Source organism: Nerophis lumbriciformis, linkage group LG30 (assembly GCF_033978685.3).
Source record: "Nerophis lumbriciformis linkage group LG30, RoL_Nlum_v2.1, whole genome shotgun sequence".
Classification (NCBI taxonomy): Eukaryota; Metazoa; Chordata; class Actinopteri; order Syngnathiformes; family Syngnathidae; genus Nerophis; species Nerophis lumbriciformis.
Window position 1 is genome coordinate 12,551,134 of NC_084577.2, and position 18,779 is coordinate 12,569,912.

The following is an 18,779-nucleotide window of genomic DNA, read 5'->3' on the forward strand; positions in this document are numbered from 1 at the left end:
ATACTATGGTGTCTGTAAAAAAAAAAAAAAAAAAAAAAAAAAAAAAAATACAACAATTGTGTGAGAAAATGCACGAAAGACGTTCCCCCCACAGCACAATACCACTTCCTGTTTGAACTATAGAAAAAACTTAGCGTCAGCACCTGGCATCTCACGCACGCACGCACGCACTTTGAACTTTCTTATACTGCACCTTGCAGCACTCCCTAGTGGAAGCCAGTAGAGACAACATGTACTCTTATCCATCCATCCATTTTCTACCGCGTGTCCCTTTTGGGGCCCCGGGGGTTGCTGGAGCCTATCTCAGCTGCATTCAGGCGGAAGGCGGGGTACACCCTGGACAAGTCGCCACCTTATCACAGGGCCAACACAGATAGACAACATTCACACTCACATTCACACACTAGGGCCAATTTAGTATATCATCTTTATTAAATACGATTAAGTTCATTTGCAAACAAATTTACATTACCTGACATGTTGCATGTGCATATTTAAATACATACATCAAATCCATTGGTATAATCTCATACGCATAGCACGACAAACGCATTCCAGAAACAATTCACAGCATGGGTGACATCAGCGTGGTTACACATGGTATTCCAGAACTGTAAAATAAAAAAATAATAATGGTTTAGGTGTTCACACGCTTAGTTGAGACATTTCGGAACACCTAAGTTTTGATGTCGCAATAAGACAACATTGTTGTGGCTTTTCTTTTTGTGCAATCAACAAAATGGAGGGCGGGCAGTCTTTTTTTTTGTTGTTGTTGATTTAGTACAGAGGTTAATTTGTGCCTTTTTTTTTTTACACTGAATTTATGTACTGTAACTTGAATTGCGTCACGCTTTGGTTGCATTTTACTGTGCGGGTCGTTCTCCCAAGATGCAGCAGGAACTGTGCAGGTGAGACAAGGATTTATTGTCTATGAAACATGCGGGATTCAAACAAAAGCAACGCATGCCGAATGCAAGGGGAGCAAAGCTAAAGCTTAGCAAAAGGAAAACAAGCATAGGAATCGAAAAGGTAACGGCGTAACGTGTTGCATGGAAGCAATAAAACAGCCAGACCGTGTGTGGTGAAAGACAGGAATAAGTAGCTCTCTGATTAGTGCCCAGGAGCAGGTGAGCGTCCTGAACACTAATCAGAGGCAGGTTAAACTAATCAGCACCCATGGAAACTAAAACACCAACCCAGGGGTGCTGAAAACAGAACTGAGGTAGTCAAACTAACAGAACAAAACATGCTCCAGGAAACGGCTAATAAAAGTACCCACCCTTTAAGGCCAGATGTCCCTTGAAAAAAACTAAGAGAAAGTTCAAAAGTCATGGGAGGGCGGAGGGAGGACTTGGTGGTGGGTCGCCGGGCCAAGTGTACCCGGAATCGAAAAGGTAACGGCGTAACGTATTGCATGGAAGCAAATAAAACAGCCAGACCATGTGTGGCGAAAGACAGGAATAAGTAGCTCTCTGATTAGTGCCCAGGAGCAGGTGAGCGTCCCAAACACTAAACAGAGGCAGGTGAAACTAATCAGCACCCATGGAAACCAAAACACTAACCCAGGAGTGCTGAAAACAGAACTGAGGTAGTCAAACTAACGGAACAAAACATGCTCCAGGAAACGGATCATAACAGTACCCCCCCTTTTAAGGCCAGATGTACAGATGTCCCCTGAAAAAAACTAAGAGAAAGTTCAAAAGTCATGGGAGGGCGGAGGGAGGACTTGGTGGTGGGTCGCCGGGCCAAGTGTACCCGGAATCGAAAAGGTAACGGCGTAACGTGTTGCATTGAAGCAAATAAATCAGCCAGACCGTGTGTGGCGAAAGACAGGAATAAGTAGCTCTCTGATTAGTGCCCAGGAGCAGGTGAGCGTCCCGAACACTAAACAGAGGCAGGTGAAACTAATCAGCACCCAAGGAAACCAAAACACAAACCCAGGGGTATTGAAAACAGAACTGAGGTAGTCAAACTAACAGAACAACTGGCAACGGATCATAACAAATTGTTTGCGTTTGAATTTTGTGAACCGCATTTTTTAGTTCGATATTGATTGAATTAAAATGTGTGAGCAAAATCTGTGTGTTTAAAAATTGAGTTTTTTCAAATACAGTGTTTTGAAATGCAATGTGTAAAAATGCAGTGTATTAAAACAATAAGGGTGAAAAAAATTCAGTGCAAACATATTCATTGCTTCAAAACTCAATACCCACTTACAGTAAGTTAAAGCAATCGGTCCTGTCTCGGAACCAGTCTTAATTTACCTGGAGTGACTCTTAAATTTGAAGAAATATTTCTGCACTGAATTATTTTACACTGAATTTTTATACACTGCATTTTAATACATTTATTTTTGCACTGCATTTTTATATTTTTTTTATACACAGAATTTTAATATATTTATTTTTGCACTGCATTTTTATATTTTTTTATATTATATTTTTATAGACTGACTTTTAATATGCTGTTTTACGGTGAATTCTAAAACACTGTATTTGTAGACATTGAACTTTTATATGCTCTATTTTTACAAACTGAATTTTTAAACACAAATTTTTCTCACAAAATTTTATTCAATGAGATTGTCAGCATAATTTGATGTAAAAAAAAAAAATTAAGTTCACAACATTCAAATGCTAAATAAATTCTGCTACATAAATTCAGTGTCGAAAAGAAAGCTTTGGTAAAAAAGACACAAATTAACCTCCAAAAACTATAGTCATACATGCACATATAATATGTGTATTGCTTTGGAGGTCCGTCACAGCCAGATCTCCTCACTGCTTGTGCTGTTCACTTTGTAGATGTATCCCACCATGGGATATCTGGCAAACCCTGGGAGAGAACACACAATGTAGAAAATCAAATACCAACACTATTCGGACTTTGAATAAAGAATGCAACAGCGAGACCTGACCTCTGGCAGCGTAGGCTAACGACAGGTCTTCATCCTCCTCTTCCTTCTTCTTCTGTCCGCCACCGTTTTGCTGTGCAGTCTCCCGTGCTTCAGAGAGTGATGAAGGATTATTGGCGCAATAGAGGACATTTTCAAAAAGTGTAAACAAGATACACTAACTTTGAAGTTGTACAATAGTAAATCTTGAATGAGGCACAAGACGTTGATACAACGTTGATTGTACATATAACTGACTTTGAAACAACGTTGCAAAATAGTTGTATTTGTAAATACGTTGATGTCTAACGTCAGATCCACTTTGTTGGCTGGGAAATTCAATGGTAAAATCAACATCAGAACCCAACATTGATTAAACGTCGTCAAAAAGAATGTTCCAACGTCAGGACCGCATTCAACAAGTTCTCAGAGTTGTTTTAACGTCTTGTGCCTGCTGGGGTACTTTGGAGCACTTTTTCAGCCAATATTAGAGGCGCATCAATCTGATATTGATATTGGACATCGGCTTGATATCAGGCGTGTATCGGCTCATATTTAAAATCCCAGATACAAGCAGTCCTGCAGTGTGTGCACTTGTGCAAAGCTGAACAGACAGGTAACATCTAAATGTCCACCAATAAGCACACAAGTTTGGGCTTTCCTTGCATTTTTTGCCTACTGGGAGCTAGCAGCTACACAACAGCTAAGCACACAATAGCACATGAGCTAGACATACATAAGTAAATAAGTACCTTTTTTTTTGTTTGTTTGTTTGTTTTTTGATGCAGCTGTTACATATACTGTAATATTATTGTATATGGTAATTGTGAAGTGTGTGTGAAGTGAATTCTATTTATATAGCGCTTTTCTCTAGTGACTCAAAGCGCTTTTACATAGTGAAACCCAATATCTAAGTTACATTTAAACCAGTGTGGGTGGCACTGGGAGCAGGTGGGTAAAGTGTCTTGCCCAAGGACACAACGGCAGTGACTAGGATGGCGGAAGCGGGGATCGAACCTGGAACCCTCAAGTTGCTGGCACGGCCACTCTACCAACCGAGCTATACCGTCCCTATTAATTGGAATGTGTTACATATTGTATATATTATATAAAAATATAATATAATATAATAATATAATATATCAGTATATATTATATACACATTGTATATAATATGTAAATATTACATATATGTTATATTTTATATTGCTACTATGGTACATATTTTAGTCTACTTTATACCTGCATTATCCTTTCCATCCTTACCCTTTCCATCCTTGTAACTGAGCTACTGTGTGGAACAATTTCCCTTGGGGATCAATAAAGTTTGTCTAAGTCTAAGTCTAAATATTGCAGTCTAAAACAGGACATCTGTCAATATAAACAAGCATCGAATAATTATAGTTGCTTATTACTTACTACGTCTCCCAGGCGGGAAGCGTGTTAGAAAGTATCCAGTAACAAACGTGTCCGCATCATTCAACTTACTGATCTTAGTTTAATGAATTATTGTGGCCACTAAATGTCGCCAAAAAAAACCAATAACCACTCCACTTCAACTTAAAGACAGCATAATAATAAACCGGTTAGTGTTTAATACCTAGCATTGTTCTTTGTTTGAGAACTGATCAAGCCTTTACTAATTTTTCACACTACATTCGTAATTCATGTTGGTATCGTATCTGATTAATATGGGTATCGGCCAATACAGGTCTGAATCAATTAACAAAGATACATTATTTGTACAACATAAAAACTAACTCAGACCAATCAAGTTAATTTTGTCATATTTTTTATAATCACATAAAAAAAGGGGCTACCACTATCACTTTTGTGCTATATTGTAGGTGGGCAGAGATAACAACATAACTGCTATGAATTATGTGATCAGTCTACTGTATGTGACAACTATATCATCTGAAGTCCAATGCAAAATATGAATATTATGCTCTTGGTTTAAAGTTCAAGGCTCACCTTTTTTCAACGTGCTGAGGTCATGGAGCTGCATGTTGGAAGGCAGCGACATGTTCTCTCTTGGGATGTAAGCCCTCACTGCTTTAAGGTTGGTCGACTCACTGTGAAAATAAATAAAGACATGTCAAAATGTGTTTACGTCGCAATAGCTTGTTTAGTGTACAAACAATACATTAAAAACATGTTTGTGGAAAAGTGTGTGTACTATTCTAATGCATCGAGCACCAATGTTTAACTAACTCATCACTATAAACATTATATTTTAAGTGTCACTGTTAAGAAATCTCAAATTGTTTTGTACGTTTTGCAAAGACTTTTATTTTGAAGCATTTTGTCGGAACGTGTCACTTCCGCTTCCTCCTTTACTTGCGTTACTTACGGTAACTTGTTTTCTCTTTGTTGCTTTCAATAGGTGCACTAATACCTGACAATGTGAGTATTTTGACGTTGTATAAGACACATTTAAAGTATTTATGGTCATTTCCAAGTTGTGCTTAATATTTTTGTGGGGTTCTAAGACCATGATAGTCGAAATTCTAGCTTTGTTGTTCAGTAGCTACCAGCTAGCATCTCACTGTTAAGGATTGTGTATGAAGACAGCCAAATCACATGACAAAAGAATTCATCATTCGTGTTTGCATATTGTGGACTACATGTACCAAGTTATATGGCAATTTGAAACATTTGAAACAGTAGCCTATAGGCATACCTTGGTAAAATGTCTCCTCTTTTGTTTTGGGCGTACATTAGGCTGCTAAGTATGCTCTACTAATTTTCACCCATTTAAAGGCCTACTGAAATGCAATTTTCTTATTTAAACGGGGATAGCAGGTCCATTCTATGTGTCATACTTGATCATTTCGCGATATTGCCATATTTTTGCTGTAGTGAACATTGACGATAAAGTTCGCAACTTTTGGTCGCTGATAAAAAAGCCTTGCCTCTACCGGAAGTAGCAGACGATATGCGCGTGATGTCACAGGTTGTGGAGCTCCTCACATCTGCACATTGTTTACAATTATGGCCACCAGCAGCGAGAGCGATTCAGACCGAGAAAGCGACGATTTCCCCATTAATTTGAGCGAGGATGAAAGATTTGTGGATGAAGAAAGCGAGAGTGAAGGACTAGAGGGCAGTGGTAGCGATTCAGATAGGGAAGATGCTGTGAGAGGCGGGTGGGACCTGATATTCAGCTGGGAATGACTAAAACAGTAAATAAACGCAAGACATATATATATACTCTATTAGCCACAACACAACCAGGCTTATATTTAATATGTCACAAATTAATCCCGCATAACAAACACCTCCCCCCTCCCGTCCATATAACCCGCCAATACAACTCAAACACCTGCACAACACACTCAATCCCACAGCCCAAAGTACCGTTCACCTCCCCAAAGTTCATACAGCACATATATTTCCCCAAAGTTACGTAGGTGACATGCACATAGCGGCACGCACGTACGGGCAAGCGATCAAATGTTTGGAAACCGCAGCTGCATGCATACTCACGGTACCGCGTCTGCGCATCCAACTCAAAGTCCTCCTGGTAAGAGTCTCTGTTGTCCCAGTTCTCCACAGGCCAATGGTAAAGCTTGACTGTCAACTTTCGGGAATGTAAACAATGAAACACCGGCTGTGTTTGTGTTGTTGCTGCAGCCGGACGCAATACACCGCTTCCCACCTACAGCTTTCTTCTTTGCTGTCTCCATTGTTCATTGAACAAATTGCAAAAGATTCACCAACACAGATGTCCAGAATACTGTGGAATTTTGCGATGAAAACAGACAATTTAATAGCTGGCCACCATGCTGTCCCAAAATGTCCTCTACAATCCGTGACGTCACGTGCCGGCGTCATCATACCGAGACGTTTTCAGCAGGATATTTCGCGCGAAATTTAAAATTGCACTTTAGTAAGCTAACCCGGCCGTATTGGCATGTGTTGCAATCTTAAGATTTCGTCATTGATATATAAACTATCAGCCTGCATGGTTGGTAGTAGTGGGTTTCAGTAGGCCTTTAACCATTGCTAGCGTTTGTTGTAGTTTGTTTTAGTCTTTGTTTTTTGATAGTACTGACTATAACCATATGATTGCCATTTGTTGTGATATTGTACGCAGGCATGACGTCCTTCTTCCTGAAAATAGCCTAATTTCTGTGTAAAATGTGTGGGTTATAGTTTTGTTATTGACAAAAGGCTTGTCTATTCAGCTATTATGGTCTTAGCACCTCAACCCCGAGTAAGAGGCAGTGGAAGTTTGAAGTTCCTTGGAGTAGCCCAGTCGATCGAGATTGATTCGGCTCCGTATCTGGCAACCTCAGTCAGGGAGAGGGGGAGGGGACTACAGAATTTTGACCATGATTGCAGTACGATTTCTGGCCAGATTATTTACATATGGCTCTTTTAAGCATGTTTATATGTTGCCATTCCTCTGAGGTTGTACCTCACATCTCTTTTTGTGATTAAACGTTGAATATTAGCAGGCAATTGATAACGTCTTGTGTTAAACATAATAAGCCCTGTCAAATATTCCCCCCAAGTCAGGAAATGTTAACAGTTTTTACCTTTTCTTTGTCATCACAATCTCCACTGAATCATCTGTAACAAAATACAGTGAGTCTAATTATACAGTGCTCACACACATAAGGGGATACATGTCTTACCAAGAGACTTGCTCTTTGTTTTGTGCATGAGGCAGAGGACAATCAGGCTGAGGATGAGAAGAGCCATGAAGGCCATCGCCCCGCCAGTTACGATTCCCAGCATCGGCACTTCCACACGAGACTGCAGGAACTCTGGAGGAGAGACAGTAAGTAAGGCGGTACCGAAGGTAAACACCAGTTTTTCAAATACAGCCCTGGTTTGCCACGCCAGTGACCTGCCAGTGTGAGGTTGCTTTGCGCCGTGCCCACGCTGTTGCTGGCGTTCAGCGAGATATTCCTCGATAGGCTGCTGAGCGTCACTTTCAGCGTGTGATTGGTCAGCCAGGGGTAGTTGTGCGAGTCGAGGAGGAGGATGTCCGAAGTGTTCGCCACCAGCTGGCCAGCCTGGTCCACGAAGGCGAAGGTGGCAGGCGGGTTGGACTGAACCAGAGCAAAGAGGACTAAGATGAGGCCCGGGTCTGAGGTTTCACTGTAGTGTGCGCTGACCCGCAGGATCTTAGGCTGAACTAGAAGGCATAGCAAAGGGATGACTCAGCACTTTGATCACTGGTAGAAACATTGCAGACCTCCGCCAAGGCCAAGCAATAGTATCAGTGGGCGCTTCGATCCAAATATCGATTATATAGATAACAGTATCAAATCCATATACAAGCAAGATTTGTGTTTTTTGTTCAGGGGGTATTCCAGGTAAGAAGTTCAACAAACTCCGAGTTTATACCTGAGGTTTGAATAGATTTACCCTAAGATCAGGTTCCAGGACAGACAATCCTGAGTATGCTAATTCTGAGTTAAGACCACAATAAAAAGCCATGTTCACCACTGTTGGGAATTTTTGGCCACCTCACAAAGCTATTTGATTACGATTCAATTCAGAATCGATTGTCGATTTAACATAAATCTCGTAATATAGGCTGATTAATAACATTAAATTGGCCCTAGTGTGTGAATGTGAGTGTGAATGTTGTCTGTCTATCTGTGTTGGCCCTGCGATGAGGTGGCAACTTGTCCAGGGTGTACCCCGCCTTCCGCCCGAATGCAGCTGAGATAGGCTCCAACACCCCCTGCGACATCAAACGGGACAAGCGGTAGGAAATGGATGGAATGATATTATTTGGTAAACAAATTATAATAAAACCTTTTCAAACCAGGTTACAAAAACTCCTCCTGGCTGTTGACGTAGGACTAACATGCAGTGTTGGCCTAGAAAAACGTCTTTTTTTAAACTTATTTAAAAAATGTTATTTACAAAAATCACAGAATGCAAATCTAATAAAAGAAAATAGAGCAAACACAACTCCAACTCAATTTTAGCTTTACAATACTTAGGATAGACGTATACAACGCAATTGAGAAGACATACAAATCCAATACAATACTAAAATATCCATCCATCCATCTTCTTCCGCTTATCCGAGGTCGGGTCGCGGGGGCAGCAGCCTAAGCAGGGAAGCCCAGACTTTCCTCTCCCCAGCCACTTCGTCCAGCTCTTCCCGGGGGATCCCGAGGCGTTCCCAGGCCAGCCGGGAGACATAGTCTTCCCAACGTGTCCTGGGTCTTCCCCGTGGCCTCCTACCGGTTGGACGTGCCCTAAACACCTCCCTAGGGAGGCGTTCGGGTGGCATCCTGACCAGATGCCCGAACCACCTCATCTGGCTCCTCTCGATGTGGAGGAGCAGCGGCTTTACTTTGAGCTCCCCCCGGATGACAGAGCTTCTCACCCTATCTCTAAGGGAGAGCCCCGCCACCCGGCGGAGGAAACTCATTTCGGCCGCTTGTACCCGTGATCTTGTCCTTTCGGTCATAACCCAAAGCTCATGACCATAGGTGAGGATGGGAACATAGATCGACCGGTAAATTGAGAGCTTTGCCTTCCGGCTCAGCTCCTTCTTCACCACAACGGATCGATACAGCGTCCGCATTACTGAAGATGCCGCACCGATCCGCCTGTCGATCTCACGATCCACTCTTCCCCCACTCGTGAACAAGACTCCTAGGTACTTGAACTCCTCCACTTGGGGCATACTAAAATAAAAGGTATTTATTTATTTATTTATTTTCGTCATAAAAAAATACAATCATGTGTACTTACGGACTGTATCCCTGCAGACTGCATATTGATCTATATTGATATATAATATAGGAGCCACAAATATTGATAACAGAAAGAAACAACCCTTATGTGCGAATGAGTGTAAATGGGGGAGGGAGGTTTTTTGGGTTGGTGCACTAATTGTAAATGTATCTTGTGTATTTTATGTTGATTTAATAAAAATAAAAAACATAAAAATAAATGTATTATTTTTATTTAATTTTTTTCTTCTTGTGCGGCCCGGTACCAATCGATAGCCCGGTGGTTGGGGACCACTGGCCTAGAGGACGCTCGCGGCCCAACAATGGGCCCAGGCCCTATGGTTAAGAAACACTGGTCTTTATAGTATTCCTTTCCAATTCTGCAGATGGCGATAAAATGCATAACAAACTGTAAAATACATAGTTTGGTAGTAGTTTATCAATGTGACCAAAAGAAAGTTGTTTTAATGGCACTCACACTGGACATTGAGAGTGACCGTGGCGTTGTAGCTGGTGCCAGACTTGGGGTCCAACGCCACACACACCAGCTCTCTGTCCCACTTCCTGGCCCGGAGGGCGAAGGAGCTGTTGCTGTGATTGGCTCCTAATCTCCTCACCTCAGACCTTTTATGAGGCGTGGTCATCACCTGACCGCCTTTTGGAGAGACCACCCTCTGCGGCTCCCCGTTTAGGTACCAGGTCAGCAAGGGCGGGGCTTCGCGATCCCATCCGTCTGATTGACAGCGGAACCGGTGCGTCATGTTTTCTCTTAGTGTTACCGCCGCCCGATGATGTCCGTCAATTTTGGGGGCGGGTTCAACGGCACCTGTGGGAACAGGAAGTAGGAAAGTACAGTATTTGTACTCAAGTATGAGTAAAATAAAGGGATTTTTGAAGCATTTTAGAAGATTTTTGGCCTCAGATCCAATCCGATCCCAAGTACTTTGACAATGGATTATAGAACTGAACATGTTTTATAACAGGTAATTAATCTAATCACAATAAACATTTTTATTAAGCTTCCATCCATCCATCCATTTTCTACCGCTTATTCCCTTTTGGCTTATATTAGTAAATAAGTCAGTTTTACATACTTGGGGAGCATAATCAGTGTAGATGGAGGGGCAGATGAAGATGTCAAATCCAGAATAGGGAAAGCAAGAACACCATTCAACATACTAAACAAAATATGGAGAGCAAAAAAACATTTCTCTCAAAACCAAACTGAAAATCTTTAACTCAAATGTCAAATCCATCCTGCTGTACGGATCAGAAACATGGAAAACCACCAATAGCATACTCACTAAAGCAAGGGTGCTCACACTTTTTCTGCAGGCGAGCTACTTTTTAATTGATCAAGTCGTGGGGATCTACCTCATTTATATATATAATTTATATTTACTTATTTATAAAATCTATGTTTTTGTTAACAAGTTAAAGGTGTTTAATGATAATACAAGCTTGTTTAACACAAATAGTTAATATTGTTAATAAATTAAAGGTGTTTAATGAAAATACAAGTATGTTTAATACATATAGTTAATATTGTTAACAAGTTAAAGATGTTTAATGATAATGCAAGCATGTTTAACACATATAGTTAATATTGTTAATAAATTAAAGGTGTTTAATGATAATACAAGCATGTTTAACACTTATAGTTAATATTGGTAATACGTTAAAGGTGTTTAAAGATAATACAAGCATGTTTAACACATATACCGTAGTTAATATTGTTAACAACTTAAAGGTGGTTAAAGATAATACAAGCATGTTTAACACATATAGTTAATATTGTTAATAAGTTAAAGGTGTTTAAAGATAATACAAGCATGTTTAACACATATAGTTAATATTGTTAATAAGTTAAAGGTGTTTAAAGATAATACAAGCATGTTTAACACATATAGTTAATATTGTTAATAAGTTAAAGGTGTTTAAAGATAATACAAGCATGTTTAACACATATAGATTCCTTTCTTTCATGAAGACAAGAATATAAGTTGGTGTATTACCTGATTCTGATGACTTGCATTGATTGGAATCAGACAGTAGTGCTGATAATGTCCGCATTTTCGAATGGAGGAGAAAAAAAGTCCTCCTTTCTGTCCAATACCACATGAAAGTGGTTGGTTTTTGGCATCTTATTTATCCAGCTTCCATACTCCTTTGTATACACTTTACAAGAAATATATTGTCGGCAAACTCCGTAGCTTGCTAGCTTGTGCACGCCAGCTTTCTGAGACTCTTATTTTGTTAGCGCAGGCAGGATGAAACAGAGCTTTTCTTGTGCAACTGTGCAGTCGGTCTTTGGAGTTTTGACGACAGGTACGGCGCCAGAGTCTGTTGAAATAAAGTGTTTCTCTCCTTCCTGTCGGTAATTTTAATGAGCTGGCAGCAGCCAGCGTCATCTCAGAAGACCCTCGGGTGCCGTGAATGTCAATCAAGTGACGAAAGTGGCGTCATAGTGAAGATTTATGATCGCTCATTTTTAGGACTATTTTTTTAATGCCTGGCTGGTGATCGACTGACACACCCTCCACGATCGACCGGTAGCTCGCGGTCGACGTAATGAGCACCCCTGCACTACAGACATTCATAAACCGTTGCCTCCGTCGGTCCTAAGAGTCTACTGGCCAGACACCATCACCAATGCCAACTTGTGGGAACTCGCCAAACAAGAACCAGTGGAATTGCAAATCAGGAGAAGGAAGTGGAGCTGGATAGGCCACACACTAAGAAAACCCAATAAATCAATCACCAAACAGGCACTAACATGGAACCCACAGGGAAAAAGAAACAGAGGGAGACCAAGAACAACCTGGAGAAGAAGCACGGAACAGGAGATGAGGGCTGAGGGGCTGTCATGGCAACAACTCGACCGAAGGGCACAAGACCGGAATGGATGGAAGGCTTTCGTTGACGGCCTATGTTCCTCAGGTAATACTATGGCATAAGTAAGTAAGTTATATTAGTAAATGTAGAATTTGCAAGTATCATTGTATGTTGCATTAAATGTGTGGTATTGAATGCTACATACAATATTTTTTAACAAAAATAAAGTGGCTAGTGCACAATAACTAAACAAAAACTACTATTGGCTGCCATTTAAATCATTAGGATTTGCCTTCAAAGCGTTCCTGCATCCAGAGACTCACTCCCTGAGTTTGTAAAATCTCAAAAATTATTTTGTAGCCATAAAAACAAAATAATATCAATCAAATACTACACTTGGTATCAATAGGAACGACATCTGGATCGATCACCTCTACTTTACATTGAAGCTTTAGTGGTTAGTTTCTTGTGTCGTCCTTCTCGGTTTGTGCTTAGTCAAGGACTAAAACCCCACGCAGTCACATGATTTGGTTTATTGAGTGAGAGCAGTCTTTACCTGTGTAGGAGAAGGCCAGCGTGTGGAGAAACACAACAGCCCGACAGCCAGATGACCACCATGTCTTGCATGCATTGTCCATGCTAGCTCAGCATACACACTTCTACCTGCAGGGAGAGACCACCACTCGTTGGTATACACACAGCAGTGATGTGCGAGTCCCTACTGAAATATCGATACCAGATATTTATGCTCTAATATCGACTCTCAAATCAAAATATTTAGGCAGATTTTTTGCTTATTTAAACATTTTTAAGTGTATTTTGTTTTTATTTTGAGAGCTTGTAATATTTTAGATCAGGGATGTCTAAACTTTTCCACCAAGGGCCGCATACTGAAAAGTCAACAATGGGGGGGCCACTTTGCTTCTTTTTTTTTATTTGTAAAAAAAAAAAAATGCTGCAAATGGAAATTTTATAAGAGTAAGGCCACAATTTTGTGTTATTGGTGACTAAGTATATTATTATTAAATATTCGTTTTTAAAAAAGTTCATCTGGGACGGTTTGGTAAGTAGAAATTGTTTTAGTTGTATTGTAAAACTTACAAACGTTTCTTGGCGTGATGAATGAAAAATCCGTACGAGTAGAAAAGCTATGGATGACGAGAAGACGAAACGGCACTTGTGCCTACGGTTTAAAGCAGGGGTCCCCAAACTACAGATCCGGCCCGCCCGCGTCCAAAAGACGGCCCGCGGGAAGTCCCAAGTTAAATATTTTTTTAAATCTATCCTTTCCAATCCATTTTCTACCACTCAGTGTCTCTTAGTCTGTTAGAATAATTATGTATAAGTTATCACACAACTCTTATGCTTAAAGGCCGTTGCTATAGTTATTGTCAATTGTGCTGAAGTTGTAATTTTCTATCTGTGCAAAGGCACACAACTTGTAATCTTCCATTGCGACTTGTCTCGTATCAGCAGTTTGTTTCCAGACCCTGCCTGCTGACAGCCAAGGACGGACATCGAGTACCTCAACGCAGATAAAACAGAGATGGGGCGAAATCACGAGTGTCAGCACATTTCCATTCTGAATAATCATGTATTGTGTCTATTGGGGCTGCTTGCATTACCCCTCCCTTCAGAAGCAGCCTCAGTGATGTTAACTAGGGACCTCCCGAATAAATAGAGGAGCACGTACCTTAGAGCAGTGTTTTTCAACCACTATTTTGGGTAAAAAAATATTTTTTGCAAACCAGTAATTATAGTCTGCAAATGATGTGTTGTTGAGTGTCGGTGCTGTCTAGAGCTCGGCAGCGTAACCGTGTAATACTATTCCATATCAGTAGGTGGCACCAGGTAGCTAATTGCTTTGCAGATGTCGTAAACAGCGGGAGGCAGTGTGCAGGTAAAAGTGTATCTAATGCTTAAACCAAAAATAAACAAAAAGGGTTGTGCCCCTAAGAAAAAGGCATTGAAGCTTAGGGAAGGCTATGCAGAACCAAACTAAAACTGAACTGGCTACAAAGTAAACAAAAACAGAATGCTGGACGACAGCAAAGACTTACTGTGGAGCAAAGACTGCGTCCACGATGTACATCCGAACATGACCTGACAATCTACAATGTCCCCACGAAGAAGGATAAAAACAAAGTAGATGCGGGAAATATCGCTCAAATGTAGACATGAAACTGCTACAGGAAAATACCAAAAAAAAGAGAAAAAGCCACCAAAATAGGAGTACAAGCAAAACAGCAAAAAAAAACCTCCAAATAAGTCACAGCGTGATGTGGCAGGTCGTGACAGTACACCTACTTTGAGACAAGAGCTATAGTGATGCATGCTTGGTTATGGTTTAAAGTCATACCCAACAATTGCGACAACGACTTTTTACTGTCAACTGAGTTTTGTTTTTCAATGATTTCTGATGGTGGTGTGCCTCAAAAAAGGTTGAAAAACACTGCCTTAGAGCATAGGGTGAAACTGTAAAATTCAACTCTGTCTCTGCTTGATTCCTTGCTTCTTGTCTCGTTTAATAGATAGTTTGATGTTTGAACCTGACATAGTCGCTTAAGCAAATCATATTGTCTAAAAATGCATTTTTCCATCGATAACGGCACATCATCGCGCTCGCGCCGCAGTGTCGGGCGAGCGTGCAGCAAGTGCGCGCTCTTTAAGTCAATTAATATTAATATGTGTGTATATATATATATATATATATGTATGTACAGTGTAGAGATGTCTGATAATATCGGACTGCCGATATTATTGGCCGATAAATGCTTTAAAATGTAATATCGGAAATTATCGGTATCGGTTTCAAAAAGTAAAATTTATGACTTTTTAAAACGCCGCTGTACGGAGTGGTACACGGACATAGGGAGAAGTACAGAACGCCAATAAACCTTAAAGGCACTGCCTTTGCGTGCCGGCCCAATCACATAATATCTACGGCTTTTCACACACACGAGTGAATGCACTTCATACTTGGTCAACAGCCATACAGGTCACACTGAGGGTGGCCGTATAAACAACTTTAACACTGTTACAAATATGCGCGACTCTGTGAACCCACACCAAACAAGAATGACAAACACATTTCGGGAGAACATCCGCACCATAACACAACACAAACACAACAGAACAAATACCCAGAACCCCTTGCAGCACTAACTCCTAACTCTTCCAGGACGCTACAATATACACCCCCCGCTACTCCCTATCCCAATACTCCGCCCGCCCACCTCAACCTCTCTCAGGAAGAGCATGTCCCAAATTCCAAGCTGCTGTTTTGAGGCATGTTAAAAAAAAATAATGCACTTTGTGACTTCAATAATAAATATGGCAGTGCCATGTTGGCATTTTTTTCCATAACTTGAGTTGATTTATTTTGGAAAACCTTGTTACATTGTTTAATGCATCCAGTGGGGCATCACAACAAAATTAGGCATAATAATGTGTTAATTCCACGACTGAATATATCGGTATTGGTCGATATCGGAATCAGTAATTAAGAGTTGGACAATATCGGCAAAAAAGCCATTATCGGAGTGTATATACAGCCCGGCACCTGGCCAAATTGTTTTAACCCAATGCGGCCCCCGAGTCAAAAATGTTGAAGACCCCTGTTTTAAAGCACTAAATATAAGGAAATACCTTAGTGGTCACCCAGCAGCACCTGCAGTGAGCCAACTCATCCAAAGATGGCGCCATGGCACAAACAACAACACCCCTTTTCAGTGCCGTTGCTTATGAAAACTATTTGCATTATGGCTGTCAGCGGAGAAAAAGCCATAGATTAGCCGCAGGGTTCAAAGTGTAGGAAGAAAGTAGCGGCCCGTAGTCCGGAATTTATGGTATTTCTGTTGTCTTTGATTGCTATTGGAGCAGACACAAACACTGAGGACGGTGACGGTTTTAAATACCCAACACATGCGCAGCGTTCTCTCAGGGCGCCGCGAGGATGAAGGGGGGAAAATAGAGAGGTGGGGGGGGGGGGTCTTGCCCCAGGATGCCATTGAAGCTAGAACCGCCTCTGACCAAGGACACATCGTAAGCTTACGATGATGAGCAGGGAAATTGTCTTCACTAACTAGGCCTCAGGCGGGCGACGCTTGCTTTACTCGAGCAAGCGAGACGCACCAGAGGTCCACACACATCTGCCATGCTAGTACAGTACAGTACAGATGCTTGTGCTTGAATGCATTTTCATCATCTCACATGTGTTACCTCAGCTCTTTGTGCGGACGCTGCTGTGATTCAGCCTGCTGGATCTCCATAGCAGCAGAGGAGCGAAGGACGGCGATGGGAGGCAGCCTTTCTGACTCAGTCGCTTTCCCATCTGTGTCCACTCACACACACACACGGTTTCTGCAGGATACGGCACCTCCAGTAGCAGCGTTTACTCTCTGCTGACTCAGGAAGTCACTGAGAGGAGAGTGGGAGGGAGGGAGAAAGAGAGCGGGATGAGAGGATGAAGAGAAGACGGAGAGATAATTAGAGGGAGGAAAGATGGATTCAAATGGCGGTGGAGCAAACTGAATATTAAAGACACGTTTTTAATCAGAGCTCCATTATTTCAGACAGAAGCAGTCGCGCACAGAGCACTGCAGCCCCAAAAGCTTGTGGTAAAAAAAAAGGTGCAATGTTTCTTTAAGAGGATTTAAAAAAAAAATGAAGAGAAGATGGCATTTTTAGGGATGTTGAAAAAAGTGTCATGATTAGAGATGTCCGATAATGGCTTTTTTGCCGATATCCGATATTCCGATATTGTCCAACTCTTAATTACCGATTCCGATATACACAGTTGTGGAATTAATACATTATTATGCCTAATTTTATTGTGATGCCCCACTGGATGCATTAAACAATGTAACAAGGTTTTCCAAAATAAATCAACTCAAGTTATGGAAAAAAATGCCAACATGGCACTGCCATATTTATTATTGAAGTCACAAAGTGCATTATTTTTTTGAACATGCCTCAAAACAGCAGCTTGGAATTTGGGACATGCTCTCCTTGAGAGAGCATGAGGAGGTTGAGGTGGTGGGGGGTATATTGTAGCGTCCCGGAAGAGTTATTGCTGCAAGGGTTCTGGGTATTTGTTCTGTTGTGTTTATGTTGTATTACGGTGCGGATGTTCTCCCGAAATGTGTTTGTCATTCTTGTTTGGTGTGGGTTCACAGTGTGGCGCATATTTGTAACAGTGTTAAAGTTGTTTATACGGCCACCCTCAGTGTGACCTGTATGGCTGTTGACCAAGTATGATTTGCATTCACTTGTGTGTGTGAAAAGCAGTAGATATTATGTGATTGGGCCGGCACGCAAAGGCAGTGCCTTTAAGGTTTATTGGCGCTCTGTACTTCTCCCTACGTCCGTGTACCACTCCGTACAGCGACGTTTTAAAAAGTAATATATTGTACTTTTTGAAACCGATACTGATAATTTACGATATTACATTTTAAAGCATTTATCGGCCAATAATATCTGTAGTCCGATATTATCGGACATCTCTAGTCATGATATTAATTTTTTAAACCACAGTACAAAATACACCCAATGGATGTAATGATCTGCGATGAGGTGGCGACTTGTCCAGGGTGTACCCCGCCTTTCGCCCGATTGTAGCTGAGATAGGCTCCAGCGCCCCCGCGACCCCGAAGGGAATAAGCGGTAGAAAATGGATGGATGGATGTAATGATGTGCAACAAAAACAACACAACCGATGGAGGTAATTGTGCAGGATTGAAAGACTTCAGCAGTGACCACTTAAGGTCACACATGTCAACATTTGTCTTTCAAAACGTGGGAAATTTTATTTTTTTTTAAAAACAAGCTGTAATTTTTGTTGGGACACATTTTGCTATTTTTGATACATTTGTTGGAAGATTTGCATTATAACTGCAGTGTCAACATTTAAAATGGGAATTTACAGTAAATTACTGGCTACTATTAAAAACTTACAGACCTGTTTAACGCTGTGAAATATAAGGTTACCGGTACTGTAATTGTACAGTAACATTGTAGCGTCCCGGAAGAGTTGGTGCTGCAGGGAATTCTGGGAATGTGTTCTGTTGTGTTGAGGTGCAAATATTCTCCCGAAATGTGTTAGTCATTGTTGAGTGGGGTTTTACTATATGACACAGGTTTATGACAGTGTTGGCGTTGTTTATACGGCCACCTTTAGTGTGAAATGTATGGCTGTTGAACAAGTATTCACTCCATTCACTTGTTCTGATGCCGTCCAGAAATTAACATGACCATTAAAATCTATCATGCTCATGCACAATGACAACTAATTTTGACATCTTCAACTGATGACCATTTTTGTCCCATCCAATGTTACA

General features: G+C 41.0%; 1 protein-coding gene across 2 annotated transcripts; it reads right to left on the reverse strand.

Annotated features, from left to right (window-relative positions):
- Positions 1–431: 431 nt before the first annotated feature.
- On the reverse strand, positions 432–16,911 carry LOC133572685 (transmembrane protein 25). 2 transcript variants are annotated; one of them, XM_061925577.1, is made up of 9 exons: positions 16,663–16,907; positions 12,998–13,104; positions 10,085–10,432; positions 7,752–8,042; positions 7,537–7,668; positions 7,438–7,471; positions 4,868–4,968; positions 2,918–3,004; positions 432–2,835 (listed from the first exon to the last, which is right to left on the reverse strand). In XM_061925577.1, exons 2-9 carry the CDS (start codon positions 13,077–13,079, stop codon positions 2,762–2,764), a joined length of 1,149 nt encoding a protein of 382 aa, XP_061781561.1. In that variant the 5' UTR covers positions 13,080–13,104; positions 16,663–16,907; the 3' UTR covers positions 432–2,761. The 2 variants fall into 2 exon arrangements, with proteins under 2 accessions (XP_061781561.1, XP_061781562.1); XM_061925578.1 differs by having other exon boundaries at positions 7,537–7,956; positions 16,663–16,911.
- Positions 16,912–18,779: the final 1,868 nt, after the last annotated feature.